A 24,165-nucleotide genomic window follows, 5' to 3' on the forward strand; every position below is an offset into this window, starting at 1 on the left:
ATCTCTACTTGGATGACCGATGTTATCCTAAAAGCTGATGTTGGAGGGACGAGGTGGTGCAGTGTGTGTGTGTGTGTGTGGGGGGGGGGGTCAATGACGTGCCATCACCCCTTCCCCTGAGACCAGTTTATATTAAACTGTAGTAGATTTGATTCAAGTTATTATAATTTTCTTTTGGTTGAGGGCTTATCCCCAATGAAGTGTCTTCGCACCATGAGCCGTCCTTTCAACGGAGAACGGTCCATTAGTAGAGAACAACAACAGGGAGCTGACCAGGGTCCTGAACACCGTGATGACCATCGAGTCTGTGGTTTCATATTCACCTTGTGCTAAATCTCTTATATTGAGCCCTTTAAAAAAAAAATTGCTTACCATTGTACCTATTGTGGCAGTTCACTGTGACCTCAGTTTTAGTTGCGGTTGTCGTGTTTAGGTCTATTTCGTTTGAACGGGGGCAAAGCGACATACACGTCCGCGTGCTTTCCCCGTGTCGCCCCCGCGTTTACACCTTTCTTCTGTCATGTTTTTCCTTTTCTGTCGTGAGAACGCGTTCGTCAGCGTGCCCGTGTAGTTTCGCCCACTCGCGGCAAATTCCAATTCGTGCGTTTTTCTGATAACAACGACATTGCTGCGCGTAAAAACGTCTCGACGCAAGAGAGAACAGCGAACCGATCCACGGGCCCCATACTCGATCTCAGGATCAGCACCGTGGGGCAGCAGTCGTGACACACCCGCATAGAGCAATACAAATGACCCACCAGAGTCTATTCCAAACAGGGAAGCAGAAATCCAAAAAGGATCATACCGGATCTTGTCTGGGGGCCTTCGTCACATGCTGATCATTCGATTTCAGAACCGTAATGTTGTATGGTGTGTCCCGGAGCCAAATGAAATCACACTACACAGAATACCCTGAAGTGAAGCGGGTCCATTATCATAAACATTTTCATATGGCTCAGTTTTTCATTTCCCAAACTTTACTCTTATTGTGCAGTACAAAAAAAAATCCCTTTTACAATACTATTGTATGGTGAACTTCACAATCGGAATCTGTTGTTCAGGCTATTGAGGCAATTTGAAAAGGGAATTAGTGTTTTACCCGTAAAACGAATGTTCATATTTTAAATGCCATCTAAACTTAAAAAAAAGAGAAACATTTCAAAGAAAGAAAAGTAAGATGGGAAAGTAGGACATTGAATACATGGAAATTCATATTCTAATTGCAAGTTCAAGCATTAGAGGCAGCTGTTACAAAAATACATTTCTTATAATTTCATTCCTGTTAAAAGCATTATCGATATGTACAGGCGTGTTTCCTGTGGGGAAAAAACGATACATCCTTTCCAAATAAAATAGAATAAGTGGACTTTGCCCCTTAATAGATTGCCACCCGAAACATGTGGCAGTGGTACATACAGAAATATATCTTCCACTAAATCCTCTCAAATATTTCCCCTCGATTATTTTCACCTTGAAGATTCGCCTTAAATAACATACCTCAGTTCACACACACATGCACACACACACACACACACACACACACACACACATCAAAGTCCACCTTCCCGATCTGTGAAGTGCAGTCCTTAAAAAAAAAATCCAGAACAATTCAATCGTGATGTCTGTGAACTCACGTTGATTTATAAATTGATACCAGCCCCCCGATAAGGCTTCTAGTCCATCTCCTCATGCATACCTGATGATGATGATGATGATGATGATGATGATGATGCAGAGTCAGCTTCGTTATAATTTGTTTGTCACCCCATCGAAGGTGAAACCAACTCTGAAAAGAGACAAAGGGCAAAGAGAGAGTTGCAGCGAGTGTCTCGCATCATATTTCTCATTCACACACAGAATTGAACAATAATCAAATGTCCCACGCCCAACCGGTGACATTTTAAGTCGCGTGATGACTGTTGAGACCAACCTTGCCCTCCGCCCGGGGCAGATCCTCCGCCACACGGTTGCCCACACGGCCCCGCGCAGCGCCGGGCTGCCCCATATGTACAGAGCCGGGGTGACCAGTGCGTTCAGGCGCGCCATGATGGCGAACAGGTTAGTGGCCTCGTTCCTAAACCTCAGCCCTGTCCGAGTCAACTGCCTGACAATGATGTTCACAAAGGACGGACACCAGAGGGCCAAGAAGCATATGACCACGAACACGATAATGCGCAGCGACTCCTTCTTGTTCTCTCTGTCGGCGCTGGGCGCCTCTCTCACCAGGTGATTCCTGGCGATGATGTACAATTTGATCGTCATCAGCAGTTTCGTAACGACTATGATCTGCAGCGTCATCACACCGAATGCGTTTATCTGAGCCGCCTTCGAAATCGGCACCATGTTCTGCACCGTGAGGATGCAGTAGGTGTAGGTCCAGCAGAACGCGCAAATGCCGATGACAACACACCTCGTTATGTAGCGATTGTAAAAGAACGGGTGGCACACGGCGAAGTAGCGGTCGATCTGCGCGAAGAGGAAGGTCAACACATTGACCCCCAGGAATGAGGGCAGAATGTAAAATGTCCCATTCCTGGAGGGGTAGCCCTCTTGCACGTCGAAGAGGCCGAGGTAGTAGACCGAGAAGCCGGTCAGCGTGTCACTGATGCTCGTGTTCAGCATGAAGATGAAACGGTTCTGGCCTCGCAGAGAGCGCGTGGCGGAGATGCCGATGGCCACCGAGCCGGCGACGAGCACGGCGCTCGTGGCGAACAGAATGTGGAAGGTGAAGATGAGGAAGTCACCCGGGGTGTTGAAATCCACCGACAGGAGCACGGTGGCGTTGAGGTGCATCCTGACGCTCCACGGGAAGACTGGAGTTCAGCGTATTTATTGGCCTTGTGGAAGGTGCTTGTCAGAGTTTGACTGACAAGCGCACTGTTCTTAAACAACACTCCTCACAATCTCTGGGGGGCAGAAACTTTAGCATAAACAAATGATCAGTTCGAGAACAGGCCCCCAAATGAATCATGATGAGTCCCAGGGGGAGTTTGGTCATGAAGAAAACACGAGGATCGTGGCTTGTTGTGGCCCGCTCCGCCCGAGGTCTCCACGGATGACACAGGAATACTCCTTACCAGTTTTTGTCATTTTTGTTCAATACTTCCATTTTTCCCACATCTGCCTCACATTTAGACCAACACGCTAAATTTTCTAGATTTAACTTAACATTACCATAAACGACCCTTAAATGATAGAGCGGTGCAGATAGTGACTAAGGATGGAACTAAACATTGTATGTTCTTCAACAAAACCCGTGCTTTATTCCAACCGGTTATCCCTTCGTCCCCTGGGAATGACGTTTAGGTGTAACTGGATTACATAATCTAATACGTTTTACATATGAAATACATTTTCTGTTTATTTTATGTGTTCGCGTGGCCTATACATTTAGTGCTACTGATTACCGGCCACGGAGTCCAAAAGTGGATGGCGCGCGTAAAAAGCGCATAGACGTCCACAGGTAACATTATGCGCTTTGGTTCCGAGGTTTCATCCTGGTTTTGGTAAATGAAGCCAAGATAAGTATTATGACTTTTTCTTAATCAAACCAAACCACAATCTTCCCCTGACCTCAACCAAGTGCTGTAAATGTGTTTAAACATAAAGTAGAGTAATGATGTAGTCACCATAAGATCGCATATTTTTTCGGAAAACAAAAAACTCTCTCTCTGAACTTCCTTTACTACAGTGTCATCGTATTTACGTGATGCCAAATACTTAAATTAACAACGTACCATAGAAAAACATAATCCAGTCGAAATTTGACTTCGTTACAAGATGTTGTCTCTAGTGGTATAGAAACGTAATTTTTAGGAGACAGAAGTGCTCGTTTTGATCATAAAAATTAACTACACCACCGTCAATTCATGTACTATTGTTAAAGCCTTGTAGGGAGATTAGTGAAAGTCACATCAACAAATAAGCATTGATCACTTGAATGTACGTTTTTCCGCCACTAGAGGGAGCAACGAGCCATTGTTTTACTGTGTCTCTGCTGTTGGCTGTAACCACCGATCTTACAAAGAAGTCGTGTGGATTCTTGTCATCAATCATAGCATGTAAATTATATTTCATGACTGTGTCCCATAATCATGTTTGTATTCAATATACAATATGCAGTATTGTAGATCTCATCCTCTCATAAATTTGTCCTCACAGTGAATTTTATCCACTGATTTTGATTTATTTTTTGAAGCACTGTCAATTAAACTTGAAATTCGAAACCAAACAGTTAAATTAAACGTGTTGAGAATAGAGCGGTCATGAATATAAATGAATGTTAAATAATAGAACTTAAGAGCCTTGAGGTCATGATTGTATAAACATATGACATCAATTAACAATAGTCAGTCTTGACTGTGAACAGTTAACACACGTTGCTGCAGTTCCTTTGTTTAGACTTCACTGCCCCCAACAGCAATGATTACTTATCAAGAAAGTAGTTTTTTAATTTTTTATTTGATCACAAAAAAAGGAAAGCAGATTTTGTCTGCACATAAACCCTCGTTCCTTTGTCCAAAAATGCAGACTCGACGGTGTTCAAATGTTTCAGCATCTTTTCATATACTGCCGAGGTGCCATAAGGTCAAACATAATAAGAAGGATTGAACTGACAATTGTAGATTATCTTTAAAAACGTGTGGTGTTTGAGTTTATCGTATTAGTCCTGATGTTGCTGTCCTGAGATCCAGATGCAGGCTGTTCCAGACTCGAGGGGCAGTTTTGTAGAACCTGCAAAATTATATCAGTTTGACGTAGTTTAATCTTTGTATTCATTTTTTTTTCTTTTTAAATGAGATTTGGATATAAACATTAATGGTGTCAGGGCTATACAATGGGACGATAATGTAAATTGAAAATGATACAGATTCATTTCGTCAGATAGCATTATTCTTAGGCCTATAACGAGCATTTTTTTTTATGTATAACTTGCATGGAGCTTGTTGACCTGTTGTCAAGGGGAGTTGAAGTCACCCAGGTCACTGTCCTCCTGACTGAGCCTCCTATAAATCAGAGCAGAAGTAAACGCGCCGCTGAAAAGTCACGGCGTGGAAGCGCTGCCCCTTTTCCTTGCATGCGCAATGGAGACCTGAACACTCAGCAGTGTTGCGCGCACACACGTTTTCCTCCGCACCGATGAGTAACAGCAGCCTGGCTCTGTCCACTGTGCTGCCCCTCACAAGCTTTGGCAATGTGTTGATGTTTCTCTTCAGCGTGTTGCTCGCCGCCACCATCATTTTCCTCAACATGTCTGTGTTTCTCTCCATCCTGCTGAACAGGGCGCTGCGCAGCCAGAACCGCTTCATGTACATGCTGAGCACCTGCCTCAGTGACATCTGCACCGGCGTGTCCTATTATTACGTCGGCGTCCTCGACGTGAAGGACAGCCTGGACTCGCCCACGAGAACCTATTACATCGTGCCCACGTTTCTGGGCCTGTCGTACATGGCCATCCTGGCCGCGCAGGCCGACAGGTACCACGCGGTGGTGTCACCGTTCAAATACTCGCAGCGCATGACCCGCAACAGAACCCTGGCGGTCATCTTCGCCTACTGGCTCTACGCGTTCTTCATCGTGGCGTTGAACAACCAGGTCACCGTCGGCGTGGCCAATCAGATCACGAGCATTGGCACGTTCATTGGCAACATAGGCACGGTGATCATAATGATCGGGCTGAACATTCGACTGTTCATCATAGCCAGGTTCCAGCTGGAGAGGGAGCCACAGTCCGCGGAGAGGGACAACAAGCGCTCGTCGGTGTATCTCATACTGCTGGTGGCCGCGTTCTTCTTGGCGACGTGGCTGCCCATCTTCGTTCACGTCATCGCCTGTAACTTCCTCGGTTCGGTGTGTTACACGTTTAAGAACGAAGGCACCGACCCCCTCCGCGTTTTGCCCCGAGTGAACGCCGGCCTGACCCCCGTTCTGTACATCTGCGGCTGCTCGCCGCTCCGAGTCACGCTGCTCGCCCAGGTGTGGAGACCCTGCTGTAGGCGCAGGTGAGAAGGTGCCGCTCCTCAGTGGCGCCCAAACGTGCCTTCCATGACTGTTACATCTGTTTGTTTGGTTTTCACCCGAGCCCAGAGTCACTTTACAGACGCTGCAGAAAAATGTACTTTGTTTTTTTTTTTTAAATTTGGTTATCAGGGCACATGACAATAATCTGCATGCCCCCCCACCTCATGTTGACATATTGCAGCTGACTTTGTGGCACTGCATGGGCACAATTACGCACATCTTTTATGACTTTTGACTGTTTTTGTATTATTATGCCTTTATATGTTTTACTTTTTTTGTTAGGTCGTATTTTAGATTATTGATCTCCCTCTCTTTTTGTATGTCATGAAACCACCAAGACAAATGCCTTTTTTTGATTCTTGCAATTGATCCACATGTATTCCCCCCCTCCTCTCTTTCATTCTCTCCTTAAGGCGTGTGTCCTGGACCACTCAGCCCCATTAGATACGCCGTGGCACTTCATTTAGAAGTTTCTAAGAAGATGGATGTCAACGTCAGTGTAGTTTTATTATGCCAAAATAACAAAACCGATTAAAATACATGCATGGGCTATTTAGCAGTGTGAATGTGAAGTCCAGGCGTGTATTGGAAGATGTTGGAGATGTTTCATCGTGCATGGTTTGCAGTGTTGTTCTCAAATCACAGTGAACGATTTTCAGATGTTATTCCACAAAGACCTGATGGACATCGGCCTACGAATGAACACGTATCATATATAGTATTTTAATGTATTTGTTATTCTTCAAACCACATTTTAACTAAATACAAATTAAAAGTCGTCAAACTGAAACTGGAGTTCAGCTGATTGTCATTTCTGTCAGACATGTTGATTTTATTTTAACTATATTAACTATAACTATATTACTTCTTTTTTCGATTCTCTTCCGGAGCTTCCTCATTGGGAACAAATGGGAAACGTGTGTCGACTTGTTTTGATAAGCCTCCGACATATTAGTTTTTTTTAAAACAACTTAATATATGTCATTGAAATTTAGCAAGAGGGAACATGCAGATTAATTGGCCCTGACATTCACCGATTAATTACTGTTAATACATTTCCACATGACAGGCTACGATTATCGTTTATTTATTCATCACCAATATTTGCTTCATAGTCATCATACAGCTGTTCATACAGACCCACGTGCAGTGGGTCGATGCACCTCGACACCTGTACGCTGCTGCGGCGCGCCGAGGTTCCCCGCAGAGGATGCAGTTTCCGCGGCAACCACAGAGTGTCAGGAGCGCGCTTTGGCACGGCGCCACCATTTAGCCATCGATGGGATGTGAACCGGGAACATAAGCGAAGAAGGGAGATGGATCCTTCTGAGTTTCCTCGGGGCCTTGTAGTGCTGTGGGCAACACTAATAATAATCATTTATAGCTTTTCACTCACTTGATGCCACCATTAGAGTAATGTCGTGGATACAGAGCCAATAAATGGTATGTGTTGGTCAAACCCAGTGTCCTTCCTTCTATTGGCTGAGGGCCGGTCTGGCTCATCTGTGCTAAGAGGCGGAGCCAACAGATCGCCACACTTCCGCACATCTGGTGCCCAGTTTCTGAACCACAACTCTCTCTCTCTCTCTCTCTCTCTCTCTCTTTGCTGATACCTGTAAATCATCCGTGAAGCCCGGAAGATATGAAATCTTGAAATCACCCCGGTCACCATCTGGACTGAATATAGTCTTTAAAAAAAACCCAACTAAAATCTCAGTGAAGAGAAGATACATCATAAATGGAGAACATAAACTGCTGCATTTCATATTTACAGAGTGGGGCCTGATACGATTGTTTCATTATCCCGTGGTACAAATTCTTAATACATTTTCTGTCATATACTCAATAATGCACTTTATTCAAACATGGCCTGTAGGTTTAGTATACTAACACGTGTTTTTATCATTTTAAAGGGGAAACTACAACCAGTTCCGGGTGTAGTTTCATATTTTTTAGTTTTTATTATTACATTTAATCAGAAGACGGGCCCTAAAACACATCCACTTACATCCACTTATCTATATATAGATATATATAGATATATATATTGCAGCGCAGATCTGCATGGAGCGGTGTTTTGGCACCACGGTGGGTGCTGCTGGGAGAAGAAGGCCTGAACCACCGTCTGAGCCCCCCCCCCCTCCTCCTCCTCACCCCCCCTCCTCCTCCTCCTCTCTGTTGTCTTTCTCTCTCCCCCTGCCATCTTGCAGGTAAAGTTGCCAGGGGTCCTGGGCTGAGAAAGTGGCCAAACCCTCCCACTGTGGGATGTTTCCTCTGCTGCACCCTGGGCTGGTTCCTATTCAAATGTGGGTCAGGGGTGAGGAAGCCTAACGTCATAAGCTTTGCAACATGGCGTCCCGACGGCTGTGAGATGAGCAGGAGGATGGTAAAGAACGCCTGAGAACGACCCTACCGATGTAAAAAGGTATTTACGAACGGATCTCTCCTCTCCTCTCCGGCGGTGGACTGACAACGCGCCACGGCGCCGCGGTTATTGTCGGTTTTCTGCCCGCTTCGCCTTTTCTCCCTCCCGGCTGCTGCAGGGGTCGCAGAGGGGGTTTCGGTCGGTGGTGTTTTTTTCCACGGCGTGCCAACAAAAAGGGGCTCCGCCGGTGCCTGCTGTGGCCCCAGCAGCCTGCTTGGCGAGCCGAGGACCCCCCCCCCCCCCCCCCGCATGTGTCCGACTCGGTCGGCGCCCTCGTTCGATACCGAACAAGGAATCGCTCGCCAACGTTTGTTTGTGTTTATTTTGACGTCGTGCGTTTTGTTTTTTTTTTTGTTTTTTTTAAAAGAGAGATGCCTCACTGGACCCGTGTGCACCATTTAATTACCAGGCTGGCAAAGCACATTAAAGCGACAGACAAAAAAAAAAAGGATCCACGGACGGTTTTCGAAAGAAACACGGTTCCACACGTTGCGTCGTTTTCTCTCCTTTTTTTTTTCTTCCGTCTCTTTCCGATGAGTTGAATGAATTGTTTGCCACGAGCCGTCAAACGCAACGAGGTGGACGTTTCCGTGTAAATCGATCGCTGTCACGTAACGATGCCGCGGACTTTTCCCTCTCTCTCCTCCCAAAACGACAACAAATTACACGTAATGTGTTTAAATGAATCCGGACGGATCATGTGGGTTTTTACGCACGGTGCGTTGCGCAATCCTCCTGATAATCATGGAGATGTTGCAGCAGATATAGTGTAATCTTCATTGTTTATATGTAGGTTAAGCCACCCTGGTCTTAGGTAGGGCTTATTAAAATAATTTAACAGGATTGCTTTGCTGATTTACCTCCTGCGCACAACGTGCCCAGGTACTTGATGGCTTTAAAACGTTGCTTTGCCAACCTGAAGTGTATTGATGCAGGGACTGTACATGTGTCTTGACAGCCTATGGGTGGGCCACTGCTCTGCGCCGACCATCTTTGTGATCAGCTACAGTGTGGGTGTTACTTTACACACTGACCCACCAGTGCTGTCCCCTTTCACCGACACTGTTGCATGATATTGATTCACATATGTAAAGTACCACCCCAATTCACCGCAAAAGTCCCACAGTGCAACATGTATTTATCTGGCCAGCCACAAATCCCCCATGGCGGCTGCTGAAACAATGTATGTGATCAGGTGTGAAGGCAGCCCGGCCTCTCAGGTGATTAGAGTTGTTAAAAGTACCAAGGGGCATGGAGATAATAAGACACAGGAATGTCAGTAATGTGGTTTCCTTTGACTGGCTGCTGTTTTTTTTATTTTTTTTTATAAATTGTAGTTCTGTGAAAACAATTCCAGTTTCAGGACAGCTCTGTTTTCACAGTGCTTAGCGTCAGCTACTCGATACACACAATGCTATTTCAATATAGGGACTTTATTTGTATTATTTGGTTAATGGAACTGGTGTGCTTGTTGTGTATGCTAGAAATGTGTGTGAGTATAGAAACGATACATTTTCCTGCCTGAATTTTAATGTGCGAGTCTTGATGCTTGAGGTAAAAACTTTTGACCTGCCAGAGGTCCTCCCTTGTCCGCCAACAGTTAGGCCCGTCTATAAAATGTGTGGTTGAAGTTGACTAGCCGCAGTTATTGTTCTCATCACGCATGACACAAACAGTTTTACGTTAGTCTTGTTTGATGCGTAACGACACAAAGTCAACAGTTTTAATCTTCATATTGAATACCTCCAGGGATTGTTGCCTGTCACAACTTTGGGATATTATTAAGATTAAATCTTATGTATTTTCACAATCCCTTATCCTGTTCAGGGTTGAAGTGTGCAGCAGCCTTTAATATGAAGATTAGAGGATTATATTTTGGCTGGTTACGTCCACCCAGAGGTGTAGTTGGAGCCAGCAGTGGCTCCGCCTTCCGGCCTAAAATTTGGCCAAACAATTTGCTGAAATGTGCTTTTCAACTTTTCTAAAGTATTTTGGAGGCTTTTCGTGATCCAAATGATGGTGACAATGCTGCATCTGTAACCGTACTAAACTTTGAAGACTTTCAGTGTGTCCTTCATGTGATCCCATTATTCTCAAGACGGTGTCTTTTGAAAGACCCCTACAGGTATGCAGAAGAGAATAGCGAGTATAGGGAGAATACTGACCTCTCCTTCACATTAAGCGTCAGATGCGCTGCAGGCTGGTATCTCTGCCGAAAACACCTAACAGAAGTGTGTGTGGGGGGGCAGACTCTGCCCAAAAGGTGTAATTTAGTGACTGTTGTCGTCTTATACCCACTATTTAATTGCCGAGCCTGTCTATCCGCATACTATGACTGTTGTCAAATAAACACGCGTACACACAGGTACATGTTGTAATAAGTGTCAAACATCAAGTCAACTGATCAGTGTGACTAGTTTCATTGATTATTATGGACTACATGGTGGGGCCTGCAGGGTAATTTGAGGCCCCTGTGTGTGCCTCATGATCCTCATGATCAGCCGGTTGGCCTTGCCTCACCCTACTTCTCCCTTCCCCTCCCCAATACACACTTAGCATCCTGTGTACATTGTGATCGTGGCTTACAGTGGCGTGTGTGGGCGGCACAATGCAGTAAGACGGCTACTTAGGCTATATGTTCTGCTGACGTGTTGCACGAGGACTTATAGATTGCGTTAGGCCGGTGTATCTACGCGGACCTGTCTGTGCTGTCCTGCGCTGCCGGTCCTGGGGCAATTTAGTTTGTTCTGTGGCCCAAAAAAAAGAAAAGAAAAAAACCTCCTCAGGGCAGGGTTGTTGTTGATCTTTAAGAAGAAGACAGTCTGTGGAATGTAGTGCTGATAGCCAGAAGGTTATGCAGTGTGTAAAGGCTGGAGGAGGTTAGGGGAGGGGGTGGCAGCTCTGTAAAACCTCCGACCATACGGGATCTTTGCTTGCCCAACATGCCCTCTGTCCTGAAGCATTAGGCACCAGGTCATGTGGGTCTGCTGCTTTTGACGTTTTATCTCATCAACAGAGTTTGTTCTCTTAAGACAGAGGGCATTTTATTACACTAATCATTTGTCCGCTTGTTAGTGCAGTTGATTACTTCACTTTTAGTGAGCATACACAGATGGTGTGTGTGTGTGTGTGTGTGTGTGTGTGTGTGTGTGTGTGTGTGTGTGTGTGTGTGTGTGTGTGTGTGTGTGTGTGTGTGTGTGTGTGTGTGTGTGTGTGTGTGTGTGTGTGTGTGTGTGTGTGTGTGTGTGTGTGTGTGTGTGTGTGTGTGTCTTGTCAGATGCAGCTGCAAAGAAAAATATTCAGAACCACTTTTTCCAAAGTTTATGTTTAAGATGGAAATTAAGTTGATTTAAATGTACTTTATTTCTGCTGGATCAACCCCGTAAACACATCATTGACTGACTGACTCACTGACTGACTGACTGACGGATGGAGTTACACCATTGGTCGGTCGGCCGGCCGATTGTGGGAGTTTCCCAATCAGCCATTGCCATTTCAAAATGGTTTGGCTCAAATAGTTTCTGTTATGTCATTAGGGGGCATTGACAGGCAGTGGAGCCAAAAAAAGCACCCAGTTACAAATCGATCGACTCTTTGAACAAACCGTTGCTACTGTCACCAGTATTTTGGCACCAGCGCGAGGCCTTGCATTTCTTCCGTGGCACACTCGCTATGCATTTCATTCAATTGACCTCCCAACAGCTGGCGCAGACAGGAATGAGCTTCTAACTTCCTCTCTGAGTGATGTTTTTTACGAGTTAAAAATAAATGAATTCACAACACAGTCGATGTCTGTTGTGGTGTGGTGATTTTGGTCAGATGATGTCGAGGTTATTGAATCAGGGTTTTTTTTTTAGCAGTGCAGAGCAGCTGCTTGGAAATTGAGTGGAAGTGACTGCTGGTTAGCATGTTGTCTTAATAGGCATAAATAATAATAATTATTTATGCCTGTTAGAAGAACACATGTTCCATTGTCTGACAACAAAAACAGAAAAACATCTGAATGAGACGACTTTATTTAAATGCTGTGTATGTGAGCACAGACAGTAGGAGACGGACTAAGGATTGAAACCAGCTGATACCGGGCAGAAAAATAGTTAAAGTATTTTTTTAAGGCAGGTACCATCAGTTTCCAACTACATCCTCAGTTTTGCACATTGGCCATACACGCTTCAGATATATCCCAGGTATTGATCCAGTCTTGTTTGGCTTCATCAGACTTCACACAATTGCCCACAACGGGAAAGTGAAAGCATGCTTTGGGATTTTTGTATACATTATAAAAAGTCTTTGTAGCCACTTTAAATATACGAAAAATGCTAGTTGCTGGTTTTCAGACATTGAATTTTAGCATCATACAAATGACGGCTGATCTTTTTACACATTTATAGCAAACAGGTAATTATTTAGTTAGTTATCCATCAATCTGGCATTCTGCTTTGTCCTGTCTCTTTTGCAATGTTTTACTATGACTTTTTAACCATGACATTTAAATGGTCCATTGCCTGTAAGTGATGTCGGCTTGATTCAATGAGACTTGGCCACTGTTTGCAAATAGAGGTGAGGAGGCCTAGTGTACGCATGTTTCTGTATCAAGCATCGTCACAACATTACGAGCGCAGGAGGCGGGTTTTGGGAAAGGTTTTTTTTTCTGTGTGTGCTATTTTTGCACGCATGAGAGAGAACACTTGAATACCTGCTACTCCCTCTCGACTTGGCCGTGGCCATAGTGTCTAGTATTACCTGTTGCCGACATGCACACGACAGAACACACTCATTCATGACGCGTTGTGTGATGAAGGAAAAGGGTTAGGACTGCTGCTTGTTTTTAATAAACTGGTGCTAATGCCCTGTTGCATAAGAATCCTGAAATGAAAGCGGTGGTATTTAGACAGAAAATTGCATGAATTCACACATTAAAATAGATCCATGAGTTTGATTACATGTTGAGCTGTGCACATAAGGGGGTGTGTGTGTGTGTGTGTGTGTGTGTGTGTGTGTGTGTGTGTGTGTGTGTGTGTGTGTGTGTGTGTGTGTGTGTGTGTGTGTGTGTGTGTGTGTGTGTGTGTGTGTGTGTGTGTGTGTGTGTGTGTGTGTGTGTGTGTGTGTGTGTGTGTGTGTGTGTGTGTGTGTAAGAAAGAGAGTCTTGCCTTTTCTTCCCAAGCTGCACATAGCACTGTCACATCTGGGGTGCACAGCAACCACTGGCCCCCTCCTGTGATGAAATGGACGGGTCTCTTTTCATTGCACTGCACCCTGGGCAGGACTTGTTTGTCTGCAACATGGCTGAACTGCCTGACAGAAAATTAGTCTTAATTGGAAGGTTTCTGCCCAGACTACACCAGGGACGCTACCTGCTCACAGTCATGTTGTGTCCAACAGAAAGACACCGTCTCTGAGACAGGAGGACGGTGCAGTCTTCACCTCTTGTCTTAATGCTTTTCGGCTTTTGTGCGGCGCGGCATCCCTCCTGCTGCTCTTCAGAAGAGATTATAACTCGAATTGGATCAGCGTCCAGAATTCCAGCAGATGCTTTGCGTCAGAGTTTATTCAACCATTTGCCACAGAGAGAGGAGTGAAGGAACAGGTTTTTATTACGGGCAAAGACCACACCAGGCGATTTAACTTATTTCGCCCTTTTGTAGTCGTGGTTAGAACAAAGAACCTGCACATTCTGCTCTGACATGACACCTGGTCAAATAGCCCTGCTTGGAAAATTGAAAATTCAAGATGTTTTTACGTTCAATGCAAAAGCATGGCATTGTTTTTTTGATTGAAGTTAAATAGGTATAGCTAACTTATTTACCTTTCAAAATAAACTAGGTCACAATTGATGCATTTACAGGTTGACTTTCTGCTGTAACCTGATTTCTTAGATATTATAGAAACCATTAACAGGTTTAAGCAATGTATGTGATGAAGGACAATCTAGTTAGAGCTGCTAGATAAGGTAGTTTTGCCTTGTATGCGCTCAACGGGGCTCGCTGAAAAGATTTTTGTTACTTGCGTGTTACTTGTGTCTGCATGACAAAGGCTTCCGACAGGGAAAGTATAGCTGGGACCGCAGTGTGGAAGCAGGATGAAAGGAAACATCTCTGCTCGTATAAGTGCATCCTTGTAATCAATCTGAGCCCTGATTTATAACAGGAATAAATAACATGTTTTCCACCGCTGGAACAGTCGTCTATTTGTCAAACATGCACACGGAAAGACAATACTGTCTGCTGTCCCGTTGCACACCCTGCGGAACGCCAAATGCTCTGGAAAAAATAGGAAACAGTTCTCCATTAATGGACTCCAGAGTAAAATATACTATCATAGGGGTGGGAATTACTTTTGACCCCCTTCATTTAACTGTTTCTTTTATAAAAATAAAAAGAACCTTACTTGGGATGCATATAAAACTATTCTCCAATTTGCTGCCTTAGCCCAGTTTGTGCCAGTAACCTCTTATATTTGTGTCAGTATATATATATTTTAAGTATCTAAAAACATTTCCTGAAACTGAACGGTGTTGGTGGTTGTTTCCTGTGAGGCAGCAGATATTACACAGGTGTAATGGAGCAAAGAGAGAGTGGCGAGCTGAAAAGCACAGCTGTTCACTTTAATCTCCTCATTGTATTGAGAGCCGTCCTTTCACTCCGGAGAGAACTGAAACTCAGATAATTGTAGTACCCACGGGTGCTGCTTGGATCAACCTTACCCATGCAGCAGCAGCGTCAGCCATGTTGAAATGGCTCAGAGGTGGTTTCTCTCTGTGTTTGTATTTCAAACTGGCTTTGTACCATCCCCCTAACCCCTCCCCCACACACTCTGCCCACCAGCATACTCTCTGGGTTTGTGTGGGTGTGTGTGTGTGTGTCTGTGGGTGTGTGCATGTGTTTAAGTGCACACATCAAGGCCTTTTGCATGTGTACAGGATCGGCTCTTTCTCTGTCTGCTTACCTGCAAATCCCTCTCTTCTGCCCATCCTTCCCTGCAGTGTGACCATCTACACAGTCTTTAGAGACATCACTGTATATTGTTCAAAGGAATTGACGTAAAATTATAACCCTGCAATATAAGCTAGGTTGAGTTTTTGTTTTTTTTATTTGAAATCCTACTCGGTCTTCTTTTCTATTGGTTGTTAGCACATGACCTTTCACAGTAGTAGGGTGTGTTTTGTTATTGCGCCACAGGACTTTGCCTCACCTCTGCCCTCTCTCCTGGCTCTCTACCCTCTGTTCGGGAGATTAGTGCCACAGCCCACTGCTCTCTGTCACCTCCGCTGCATGAACACCGACTCTGAAAGGTTTACTAGCTCACTGTTTAATCCATACACTCTTTGGGAAAACAGGATGCAATGACAGGCAGCTGTAAATGAAGTCAAACCAGATCAACCAGATCTCTCGTGTGACCAGTTTAATCTAAAGAAGACTGAGATTAATTCCCTGCTGGGGGGCACTTTGACATTCACGAATAGTTTTCCGTCCCAATGCAACACACGGATACGTTATCCCGAACTTGTCTGTCAAGTCTGTGGAAACATCCCTGTCTGCTCATCTCCTCATCAGCAGGCTCCTGAAACGAGTCAAGGTTGAAACTAAACAGTGGGTTCCTGTGTTTGTAAAGTGTGATTTGCCCCTCTATCATTTTGCCACAGTCAGTTATAGAAAAGGTTAACTCTGCAGGCAAGGTAAGTTGATCCTGTGGCTGTGCTCAAAGGGCAACATCTACCCTGGTCTGCAGCCCAAGCCCCGGGCTGGCTTGGGTTGGTATGTGGTGCCATATTTGGTCTCGTTTCTCATGGCTCTCCTGCCATCTCTCAACCCCCCTGTCAGTCGTTGCAGAGGGCATAATAATGCAGGAATCCAACCTCGCAGGAAATGCGGCTCACCAGCCACAACACACACATGAACTAGTCTCTAATGGTTCATCCATTCCTGACTTTCCATTATAGCTGCAATACTGTAACAGAATAACAACCTCAATGTGGCATTGTCTCTACAAACTGCATAGAGGCCCCGTGCACTCAGATGGAGCTGCCATGATGGTGCAGACCTATCTGTCCCCTGTGGTATTAAGCCTGTTTTCCTGGGCAGCACCACTGGAAGGGGAGCTGGGCCTACACGTGTCCCACCCTAGCTGCATATAGATCAGCCGTAATCCATTAGCAGCTCCCTGGAATCCAGCCGGCACGGCACAGCACTGGAGGGGCCAGGGGGAGAGGGTAGCTGTGTGGGTGATGGGGGGAGGAGAGAGCGAACTCAGGATGAGAAGAGGAGGGGGGTGGTGGGGGGGGGGGGGGGGGGTGGGACGGCTCTTTTTTTTTTCTTCTCCTCCTGAGCTGGCTTCTCTACTCCGAGCCCAGCCCCCTTTTATGTTGGTCTGCTGGAAAAGCCTCTTGAATCCCCCCATAAAGCCTGCAGAGGTGTGTGTGTATGTTAAGAGAAAGACTTGACTGATATATGGCTTCCTGGCTGGCATCATAGCCGAGGCCCCTCTTTCTCTAGCGGCCCTCAACGCCCTTACTGCATGCAGGGTTGAGTGCCATACGCCCCTGCAGCACATTCTGCGACTGAGACTGCAAATCTCGGTTATGTATTGCAGAAGGGCCCATTGCGACAACAGACTGTTGGTGGGATGTGTCCGCATGCCCGATGAGAGGCTGGTGAGGGTGGGAGGATAGAGGAGGGGAGAAGAGCGGAGGAAAGACGGGGGAGGGGAAGAACATCATGGGTAGAAGTGTCAAAGCAGAGGAGGCAAGCCCAGGCCTGGACCTGGGAGTAATGATCACTTCAACTGATTGTATCAGCTACTCTGACTGTTCCAACAGAGCTGGCTCTAGTACGTCAGCCAGACATCTCCCCTCTTACAAATTTCACCTTGTTGTTCTTGCGCAATGTTCACTGTAGCCGCAAGTTTTGATTCAACGTGTAGTCCGTAGGAGCCAGGTCTTACAAATCCCCCTCCTATAATGCCCTTTTTTAGTAGTAGTTTGCGTTTTTTCGATTGTCATTCTCATTGAGCTTAACTGCAGGTCATTGGCCAGTGTGTTCGAGGCTTTGTTTTACACGGTGATGATGCAGCATTACAGTACTGTACTGGAAACTTCAGATTCCTTGAAGTAGCATAGATCCAACACAAGTTTGTTTATTCCTAATTTATTCAAGATGTATTGGCTATTTAGAGGAACGGATGAAACTAAATTCATGGTGATAGTGAACTTTATCTGCGATTATATACTGTATATGAGATAAATATAGTTGTGATTTTCACTTCTTATCCAGAGACTCTTTTGATAGACATGATTTCAGTTTTTTGTCTTTGTATTCTTGCATTGTGTTTCTTTCTCTCAAACCATGTCGAAGTACCACTTCTTTCTTTCCTTCTGCATAGTATGAAATGTGATTTTCTGTAAATCTCTAAGTTGGCACTGAATCAAAATGGCACATATTCATATGTATTTACAGCTTTAGCTGAGCATTTCTCTGCATTAGTGTAATCTCCTGTAATACTTTTTACCCTGCACTGATGAGGGGCATTAAAGATTTGTGTACATTTTTTAAGTGTGCCCATCGCATTAAAAACACGAGTCAGGGACAGACCCTGCTGCCTCAATTTACGAACATCACTCTTACGGCCATTGTTTAGTGTTTTCTGTGTCAGACTCAAAGTGGAGCTGGGTTGGTTGGTAATGGGTCGTCTGTATGTAGTTTAACAGGAAATGAGATTCATCTGCCCTAATTCCATAAATGAGGGCCTCTCTGGGGGATCAGGTGATAGTGTCCTTGTCTTTGAGCGTCCCACCCACTACCCCCACTTCTGCCCTTGCTCCTGTGTAGTTTTACCTGCTCAGGTGTCACCTAATCCCTCCCTCCAGGCCCTGCCGTGCCACCGACCCCCCCACCAATAGACAATGGGGCAGGGCTGACATTACCATGACCCAATGGTCTAACTAGAGTGGGCCGAGTTTCCAAAGAGGGCATCCCACCGAAACTAGAGTGACTCCGCAGAGATAGGGAAGAGAAGCTGAGAGGAGGAGCGTCTTTAGAAAAGTAGTTACTTTACCCTTTGTTCACCTCCACCCTTTGGCTTTTGTGCCGGAACTGTGGCAATGTGTGCCATCAGAACTTGATCCATGTAGGGTTGCAATTTGTTTAAAGAGGAAGATGAGAGGGAGGGAAGGGTTCCGGTTTCTGAGATGCCGTGTGATTATGTGGCACGCTGTGCTAACAGTTTGCTGAGAGAGCTAAAAGCTTGAACTGATGTACACACAGTGGGAGTAATGACACATTGTTAGATATGTCAGATATGTCTTTTTTATCTGTATTCAATTTTAATCCTAGTATAGGCTGCAATAAACTAGAACGTAAAGCAGTCTTGTGACAAATCATGCATATGCAAGCTATGTTCTGCCACCAAGCCTGTGCATAACTAATACACCTTGCTTGATTTTCCTTTCTTGAAAACAATTTGTTATTTGACAGCATCAGTCTAAGGCTATGTACATACATATATGCATTTGAAATATAAAGCATAGTAATGTGACTGTAGCCTGATGCTGATTCATGTCTAAAATGTAACACTCATCTAATGTTTCATTATTTTTCTTTCAGCTTCAGGTGGTGCTCGTGTAGGAAGAGAGAGAGAGAGAGAGAGAAGGAAAGAAGGAAGGTGGAAATGGAACTGCCAAATCATGCCAAACACCTGCTGCTGCAACTCAACCAGCAGAGAGCCAAGGGCTTCCTGTGTGACGTTATCATTGTGGTGGAGAATGCGCTCTTCCGTGCCCACAAGAACATCCTGGCCGCAAGCAGCATTTACTTCAAATCTTTGGTACTCCACGATAACCTTATTAACCTTGATACAGAGATGGTTAATCCCTCTGTATTTAGACAAGTGCTGGACTTCATCTACACTGGGAAGCTCCTGTCCTCATCGGACCAGAGCAGTGAGCAGAACTTCAGTGCCCTCTTAACCGCAGCCAGCTACCTCCAGCTCCATGACCTCGCAGCTCTGTGCAGAAAGAAGCTCAAGCGCAGTGGTGGGAAACCCCTGCCAGGTAAACCCTCCACTCCAGGTCCACTTAGCCGCTTACGCCTCAACAACCAGCGACTTTCCTCTTCTACCCCTGCTGGCCCCAACAACCACTATCCTCCAACTCCTTCTGATGCCGACCAGCCACAGCCAGATGAAGGCCTTCGGGACAAACTCTCAGATGATGAGATGTTCGTCGGCAGCTCTGGGAAGAATGGGAATGGGGGGAATGGCAGCAGTAATGGTAACCTCAGCAGTGGAGGAAGTGCTGGAGAACCAGACCTTGGACTAGACCTGTCCAAAAAGAGCCCTCCATCTGCAGGCACAGCCACTGATGCCCTCAGCCCACACAGCAACTCCCAAGAATCCCCTCAATCTGCCTCAGTATCCACAACCAACAGTGCCTCACTGGATGACTCCTCCGCCACCCTACCAGGTGTAGACACAGAAACCATGGAGCTCAACCCTTCCTCTAAAACCTCGGAGGAAACCCAAAACCAGCCAGATGGGCCCCCACCACAGAAGAAATCCCGACAGGGAGCTCGCAAGAACGAATGGCCTAAGAGAGAGGCATCAGGGTTGAAGTCTGAAGACCATGACAGGCCCCTGGTCAATGGAGTGATTGTGGGTCCTAAAGATGGCCGCTCCTCTGGGGTCGGAGGGGGCAGCGGTAGCAGCTTCACGTCTGACCAGTCCTTCCAGTGTAAAGATGAGGAAGAAGGAGAGAACGGCCAGGACCACAGTGAAGAAAGTGGTCAAAGTGATGGGGAGAGTGCGGGAGGTGGAGGAGGAACAGCGGGGGGACAAAAAAGCGCCAACTATGTGTACAGGCAGGAAGGTTTTGAGCCAGCGTTCGGAGACAACCTCTATGTGTGCATTCCCTGTGGTAAGGGCTTCCCCAGTTCTGAGCAGCTCAATGCTCACGTGGAGACACATACTGAGGATGAGCTCTACATCAAAGAAGAGGGAGGGACCTTTGTGAAAGAGGAAGATGAGGAGGAGGCAGAGGACCTCTCTGCCCCTGTAGGACCCTCCAACTTTGGCTCTGAAACGCGTCCGTTCAAGTGTACAGTCTGCAGTAAGAGCTACAAAGACCCGGCAACACTGAGGCAACACGAAAAGAGCCACTGGCTGACCAGGCCCTTCCCCTGCAACATCTGTGGTAAAATGTTCACCCAGAGGGGCACCATGACACGCCATATGCGCAGCCACCTTGGCCTCAAGCCGTTTGCATGTGAAGAGTGTGGCATGCGCTTCACACGCCAGTACCGTCTGACGGAGCACATGCGTGTCCACTCTGGGGAGAAGCCGTACGAATGCCAGCTATGCGGGGGGAAGTTTACCCAGCAGCGCAACCTCATCAGTCACCTGAGAATGCACACCTCACCCTCTTAGAAATGCATCAAGCCAAAGAACTCTGGGAATAGAAAATATTTCTCTACCTGTTTTTTTTTCCCATCTCAAAAGCAAAGAAACGCACACGAACACGTTCACATGCAGAAACACATAGTTCTACATATGAATTCCAGTTTACGTCACCTCGGCGAAGTGAATGATGTTGCCGTTAGCCACAGTGAGCTCTTGGCGATGGTGGGTTCTTGTTGATGCAAGGATCATGTCATCGTTTATATCATTTGCTCACCTCTCAGGAGTTCTAGATGAACAATTTACTCCTGCCACTCTCCAAAGTCGCGAAGCCATGGTGGCGTGGCATGACTTCGGGTCTGCGTTGCAAGTCTGTCAAATGTGAATGTGGGAACTAATATAATGTCAAGCCCCCCCCCCCCCCCCCCCCCCCCCCCACCTCACCTCATCTCATACACCTCAGCAACCTTCCTCTCCTCTACCTTTGAGCATTGCGTTTTTGAGTTTTTCAGATTGTTCCTCAAACAGATTAACTCAAGAGTCCCCTCTGCACTTCAGTGCTATTTTGACCAAAAACCCATGCAAACAATACTGGCAATAATTCAGCAAAAAAGATTATTTTTACCCAGACAGCTTTATATCCTTTGTTATGTTGGTGATGGGGATCTGTATGTAAAAGGAGGGATTCCTAGGTTTGGGACCATCTGCATGCTTTAACTGAAAGTCCTGACAGAAGGTTCATGGTGGGATAACATTGGATTAAGTTTTAGTTTTTACAACAAACTCTCTCTACAGCTGTTTACAGTGATATAGAGAGGACTTTCAACTTTGCCTGCTAGTGCTTCCAGGAATTAATCCTGGTTGGAAAGATGAACCTTTTTGAGGTACTTGTTTTACTTAAAGAACTTGTAATGTTTCAGTGAATGTTTAAACTGGAAGGTCTTGGGATTTTTCTTGTGGAGGGAAGGGATTTGGGTTGGGGTGGGGGGTGGTTTAATGGGGGTATAAGAAAAGGGTGTTTTAGCCTGAACATTATGTTCAGTGGGTACGTTTATTTTATTTTTTTGTCTGTATAGCTTTCCTCCCCTCAGAAAAAAAAAAAGAAAAGTCTATTTATATAGGCTTGTGACCTCGCTACCTCTGATTACTCTTACAAACTCTGTTGATTAGTTGAAAGTTCCTATGTAATTAATTGTAAAAAGTGTGTAGATTATGGTAACTTTTCACCTAATGCTTTAACCTGCCCATCTCTCAACACAGGTTTTTTAATGCTCATAGATTTTACACATTGATATTGTTTTAGCTGTTGTTTTTAATTGTCAAATATAGCTTTTTGGGTGCCCTGCTCAGTGTGGCCCCACCTCAATGTGTACTGTAGCTTCCTGCCTGGGGCAAATAGTGGTTAGTTAGTTTAGATGTATAGCGTTCCAAAGATCTTATGAATGTTGAGGAGAACAGAGCTAACTAACAAACATTGCTAGACAAGTTCATAACCAAAGTTTAAAAAAAAAAGATGTACTTAAGATATATAGCATACTAAATTATTTCGCTTTTGATTTTCTTTTCGCTGTATAAAACAAATTATGAATTATATTCTAAGTCCAGACAAAGAAAACCACTCTTTTGATGGAGTTTTGGCCAATGACTCTGAGACTGAGGAAGGTTCTTGTGGTTTGCAAGGAAAGCTTGTGCTGATTGGTGGGCCGGTATGATGTAAACTTTACCACCTAACCAAACTGGTAAAGTCAAAACATGTTCCCTGTACATGTTTTTTTGTTTCTTTTTGTTTGTTTCAAGAGTCCTTATCACTTTATATTCCCTGACTTTAAAAACAGGACTTGATGACATTGTATGTGTTCTGTTCAGACCAAAAAAGAAAAAAGAAAAAGAAAAAAAAAAGATAGGAATTATAATCAGAATTTTTAATGTGAAGTTCAAGTTGCTTGTTAGTTTTTTGAGCCAGACTTGTGAAAACTTGTATTAAGAAGGGAGAAGCAGAGATGCACTGGACAGCTGGAAAACTCATCATCTCCTGCAGCATCCTTTTTGTATCTGATTGTCATATCACAGAGTGATTTTAAATTATTTTAAACCTCTAAAGCTTTACCTCATCATAAGCAACCATGAGTTGGGAACGACCCCTCTGTTGTCTGTAGGTTTCACAGGAAAACCTGTCCAGTGTATCTACTCTTAACAGTTACTCTGTGGAGCATGAACCTTCACTACAAGTTTTTGATTTAGGCATTCCTCTATTATGTTGGTTTAACTGTCTTCTTGATTTTTTTTTTTTTTTTTAATTCCTCTTTTGTCCTCATGTTATGGTCTGTGAAATATTTGTTTTCATAGGGATACAGCTACAGTTACAAACATCACTATCGTTTTAAGGTACCTGCGTCCTGGACTCCCGGAGTTGTTACTTGGTTATGTTGGATGTTGGTGTCTTGCTGTTGAGCAGTTGCTTTTTGGTGATTGCATGGTACATCGCTGAAATGTTCACACTCCCCACCCCCTCCAACCACAAACATGTTATTTATCGCCTGATCCATTGTTGCTTGTGATCTCTTCTAGCTTAAAGAGGGAGTCCACAATGCATTGCCTTCAAACGTTAATGTACTTGTCCGCACTTACTGCAGTACAGCATAATGTCTGTCATGCAAAAAGGTGTTTTTGTACATCAAGATCTCTAGCCATCTCTGCAGAAGACTGTGCAGCTGCATTTGAATGCTTGCTTGTTTGACATAACGAAGAAAGAAAACTACGAACTCCAAACTGTGACCATACTACTACTACTACTACTACTACTACTACTATTGCTACTACTACTACTACTAGTACTACTTCCTTTTCAAATACTTCAGGGATTGTTCTGCATCTGTGAATGCAGACTCTCAGCTACATTTGTAAGACATAGTATTGTATCGATTTCTCTGTATTTTAATCATATGGGAAAAGCAAAACACTAGTTTCATATTTAAGACAAACAGGGGGGTACTTTATCAACTAACACAAAGAGCCTTGACAAAGGCGAGGCAGCTCGAAACAAGTCTACATTTTTAGTTAGTAACACAGTATGTTCAGAAATAGTTGCAAAGTTGTACAAAGAACTAAGAAGAAGAAAAAAGAAAAAAAAAAGCTCATACCCAAATCCACAAACTATTTTTTAAACCAAAGCACATTTGAATGATTATGGAACCATGTGTGGCTCTAAAAAGAAACATATGTATTTATCTCATTGTTTACATAAAACTCTTACAGTTTTACAGACCTCAGTCGAGGTTCGGCCAGTCAGAGGTGGTTTTGTGTGTAATTTTTTTCATTTTTATTTTTTTTTACGC

At 44.7% G+C, this 24,165-nt stretch overlaps 3 protein-coding genes across 4 annotated transcripts; 2 read left to right on the forward strand and 1 right to left on the reverse strand.

Annotated features, from left to right (window-relative positions):
* Positions 1–1,528: 1,528 nt before the first annotated feature.
* On the reverse strand, positions 1,529–2,802 carry LOC118313924 (C5a anaphylatoxin chemotactic receptor 1-like). The gene is made up of 2 exons (XM_035639913.2): positions 1,931–2,802; positions 1,529–1,786 (listed from the first exon to the last, which is right to left on the reverse strand). Exons 1-2 carry the CDS (start codon positions 2,791–2,793, stop codon positions 1,747–1,749), a joined length of 903 nt encoding a protein of 300 aa, XP_035495806.1. The 5' UTR covers positions 2,794–2,802; the 3' UTR covers positions 1,529–1,746.
* On the forward strand, positions 2,414–6,816 carry LOC118314178 (sphingosine 1-phosphate receptor 3-like). 2 transcript variants are annotated; one of them, XM_035640432.2, is made up of 3 exons: positions 2,414–2,725; positions 5,283–6,002; positions 6,435–6,816. In XM_035640432.2, the coding sequence occupies exons 2-3, from the start codon at positions 5,308–5,310 to the stop codon at positions 6,463–6,465; spliced, it is 726 nt and encodes a 241-aa protein (XP_035496325.1). In that variant the 5' UTR covers positions 2,414–2,725; positions 5,283–5,307; the 3' UTR covers positions 6,466–6,816. The 2 variants fall into 2 exon arrangements, with proteins under 2 accessions (XP_035496325.1, XP_035496324.1); XM_035640431.2 differs by lacking the exon at positions 2,414–2,725 and having other exon boundaries at positions 3,106–6,002.
* A 1,393-nt stretch (positions 6,817–8,209) lies between these two features.
* hic2 (hypermethylated in cancer 2) lies at positions 8,210–21,269 on the forward strand. Its single transcript, XM_035640603.2, has 2 exons — positions 8,210–8,446; positions 19,045–21,269. The coding sequence occupies exon 2, from the start codon at positions 19,109–19,111 to the stop codon at positions 20,858–20,860; it is 1,752 nt and encodes a 583-aa protein (XP_035496496.2). The 5' UTR covers positions 8,210–8,446; positions 19,045–19,108; the 3' UTR covers positions 20,861–21,269.
* The last annotated feature ends 2,896 nt before the right edge of the window (positions 21,270–24,165 follow it).

This window comes from Scophthalmus maximus, chromosome 19 (assembly GCF_022379125.1).
Source record: "Scophthalmus maximus strain ysfricsl-2021 chromosome 19, ASM2237912v1, whole genome shotgun sequence".
Lineage (NCBI taxonomy): Eukaryota > Metazoa > Chordata > Actinopteri > Pleuronectiformes > Scophthalmidae > Scophthalmus > Scophthalmus maximus.

Bases quoted from the DNA above. Each gene is read 5' to 3' on its own strand.
- LOC118313924 (XM_035639913.2), bottom strand. From the start codon at position 2,793: ATGCACCTCAACGCCACCGTGCTCCTGTCGGTGGATTTCAACACCCCG. The intron at 1,787-1,930 runs GTTGGTCTCAAC...GTCTCTTTTCAG, and splicing joins TGCCCCGGGCGGAGGGCAAG to AGTTGGTTTCACCTTCGATG.
- LOC118314178 (XM_035640431.2), top strand. From the start codon at position 5,140: ATGAGTAACAGCAGCCTGGCTCTGTCCACTGTGCTGCCCCTCACAAGC. The intron at 6,003-6,434 runs GTGAGAAGGTGC...TCTCTCCTTAAG, and splicing joins AGACCCTGCTGTAGGCGCAG to GCGTGTGTCCTGGACCACTC.
- hic2 (XM_035640603.2), top strand. From the start codon at position 19,109: ATGGAACTGCCAAATCATGCCAAACACCTGCTGCTGCAACTCAACCAG.